Source organism: Buceros rhinoceros, unplaced genomic scaffold, assembly GCF_000710305.1.
Source record: "Buceros rhinoceros silvestris isolate BGI_N320 unplaced genomic scaffold, ASM71030v1 scaffold34376, whole genome shotgun sequence".
Classification (NCBI taxonomy): domain Eukaryota; kingdom Metazoa; phylum Chordata; class Aves; order Bucerotiformes; family Bucerotidae; genus Buceros; species Buceros rhinoceros.
In genome coordinates this window covers 5,454-7,510 of record NW_010419879.1, presented here as the reverse complement: position 1 = coordinate 7,510, position 2,057 = coordinate 5,454, and the positions used below count along the sequence as shown (strand labels likewise).

General features: G+C 47.1%; 1 protein-coding gene across 1 annotated transcript in view; it reads left to right on the top strand.

Annotated features, from left to right (window-relative positions):
- The window catches only part of LOC104496048 (activated RNA polymerase II transcriptional coactivator p15-like), a gene marked incomplete at its 3' end in the record, with an annotated part of 2,973 nt that extends 1,287 nt beyond the window's left edge, over positions 1-1,686 (top strand). The window contains exon 4 of the mRNA XM_010139112.1: positions 1,611-1,686. Within this exon, the coding sequence (XP_010137414.1) occupies positions 1,611-1,686 (76 nt within the window). The remainder of the gene's footprint in view (positions 1-1,610) is intronic.
- Positions 1,687-2,057: the final 371 nt, after the last annotated feature.

Sequence of the window (2,057 nt, the reverse complement as noted above, 5' to 3'; positions counted from 1 at the left end):
CTCTGAGAAGCAGTGCAGGAAGCTGCTGTGCAGCTGGTTCCACCTCTGATCACCAGTCCTTTCCCTGACTGTTAGCAGGGGCAGAGCTACAAGGTGGAGAAGGGGAGGCCGAGCACACTGGCTTTAGTGCTGTTTCCTTGTGTCCTCCTGCTAGCTAACAAACTCGTGTTTTGGTACTGGCGATCGCTAGGGCAAAATGGTGGCCTTTTGTGTGTTTGCCCCTAATCTGTAATGGTGCAGCTGTTCTTGGCAGGGAGAGCCTCCCAGAAGTAAATCCAACCTTCCTTGTCTAGGTGGGGACAGGAAGGTTAAGACCCTTCTGGATCCCTACCACGACACTCCAGTGCTGCTGTGTTAGGTGGTCCTTATTCTTTGGCAAGGTTTCTGATGATGTGATCTAGTGACACAGCGTGGGTAGCCCATCGCAGCAGCACTACTCGAGTAGGGGATGCAAGCAAAGACAGCTCTGGAGCTCCTTAACTGATGATTCAACACTCAGTTTAGGTCTTTTCCTTTGGGTCTTTGACAGTGACTTGCCAGCTTGCCTCATAGTTCACAGGCTCTTGTGCCCAGAAAGATTCAGTTAGTGAGGGGTTTCCTGAGGAACCTTTTGGTCCTTGCTATAGATTTTTGTGTCAGGGCAGATGAATTTGTTTCAGCTGGGTTTGCTTCATAACTGCTAAGCATGGTTTTCCTCCTGGAAATTAAGTTCCTTCAGAGAAGTTACAGGTATAAACTACTCAGAGGGAGCTGTGTACCCTGTAATGCCAATGAAAAGCAAAGCTTTCAAGCTTTTCTGTGCCACTGGGGGCAGAGAGGGAAAGGAGCATTGTGGACTCCTAGGCTGGTAAAAGCACACCCACAATGCAAGACAGAAGATTTGTCAGTTAAAACAGAGATCATGAAGAAATGGCTTTTCATTTAAATACTGCCTCTGCTGTTTTTTCTCAAGAGTTCTTGGCCCCTGATCTTTATCTAGGGAATTTAATAAAGCTTGGGCCCTAGTTCTTTAACAAGATTCTTAACAAAGCCAAAAGGAACAAATTGGCAACATCTGGCTGGATCCCACCCACCAATTTTACTACCATGTTTGTTTTGTAAGGGAGAGGGACAGGACATCAAGACCTTATCTCTTCTGAATCTAAAAAAATGCTTGTTCTTCTCTATTGTTTAAAACCATGCTAGTTATTTCTTGTTAGCCACATGTTTTTTTAAATAGAGCTAGGCTTGGCATTGCTTCCTTTGGGCAGTTCAAAGGATGGTGTCCTAACTGCTGTCTGGAGTAAGGTTCTCCTAGAATTTCTTCCCAGCTCATGTGAGTGAGAATTTTTACTAGGGAATAGGCTATAAGGGGCTGTGGGACTCAAGAAATGCCATTGGAGCTCATATTCTCATCTGGTGCTTCTGTCATAGCACTGAGTACTTCTTGATACGGGTGCTGAAGTGCTGGCATAACTGCTGTGCTTAGAAGGCTGCTTCTGTTCCTGGTCTGTAACTCTGTCTGGCCTTTCAACCTTCCTTTCTGTAGCTAGTCTGAAGGAGCCAGCCTGGTGTGCTACTGGGTGCTTACCCCTTGCCTCCTCTGAAACCTCTCCTTCTGCTGTTTCTAGGGATTGCCCTGTCTGCAGAGCAGTGGAATCAGCTGAAGGAGATCATTCCTGAGGTCGATGCTGCAATCAAGAAACTGTAAGATGAGAAATCTTGGACACCTTCAATCTGTTTCCTTTCTCTTAAGTGCACTGATAACTACAAAGCCAAGGATTCTCATCTGGAGCCTTCCCCTCACCTTGCTGGGGTTTCCCTGTTGAGGTGGTGGTCATGCTGGAAAGCCCAGAGACTTCTGTTTTCAAGTAGCAGCTTGTAATGAGCACCTGGAACTAGAGCCAGTACTGTGAAGTGAGACTTCAGCACCTCTGGTCTCAAGCAGACTTGAAGCCTGTGCTGGTGAGGGACAATGACCCCAGCCTGGCTTTCCGGGGGTGGATGGCTTCAAGCTGCCTTGTGGAGTGCTTTGCTCGACATCCGTTATGTATTCCACTTGGCTGGCTGTTGAGTAA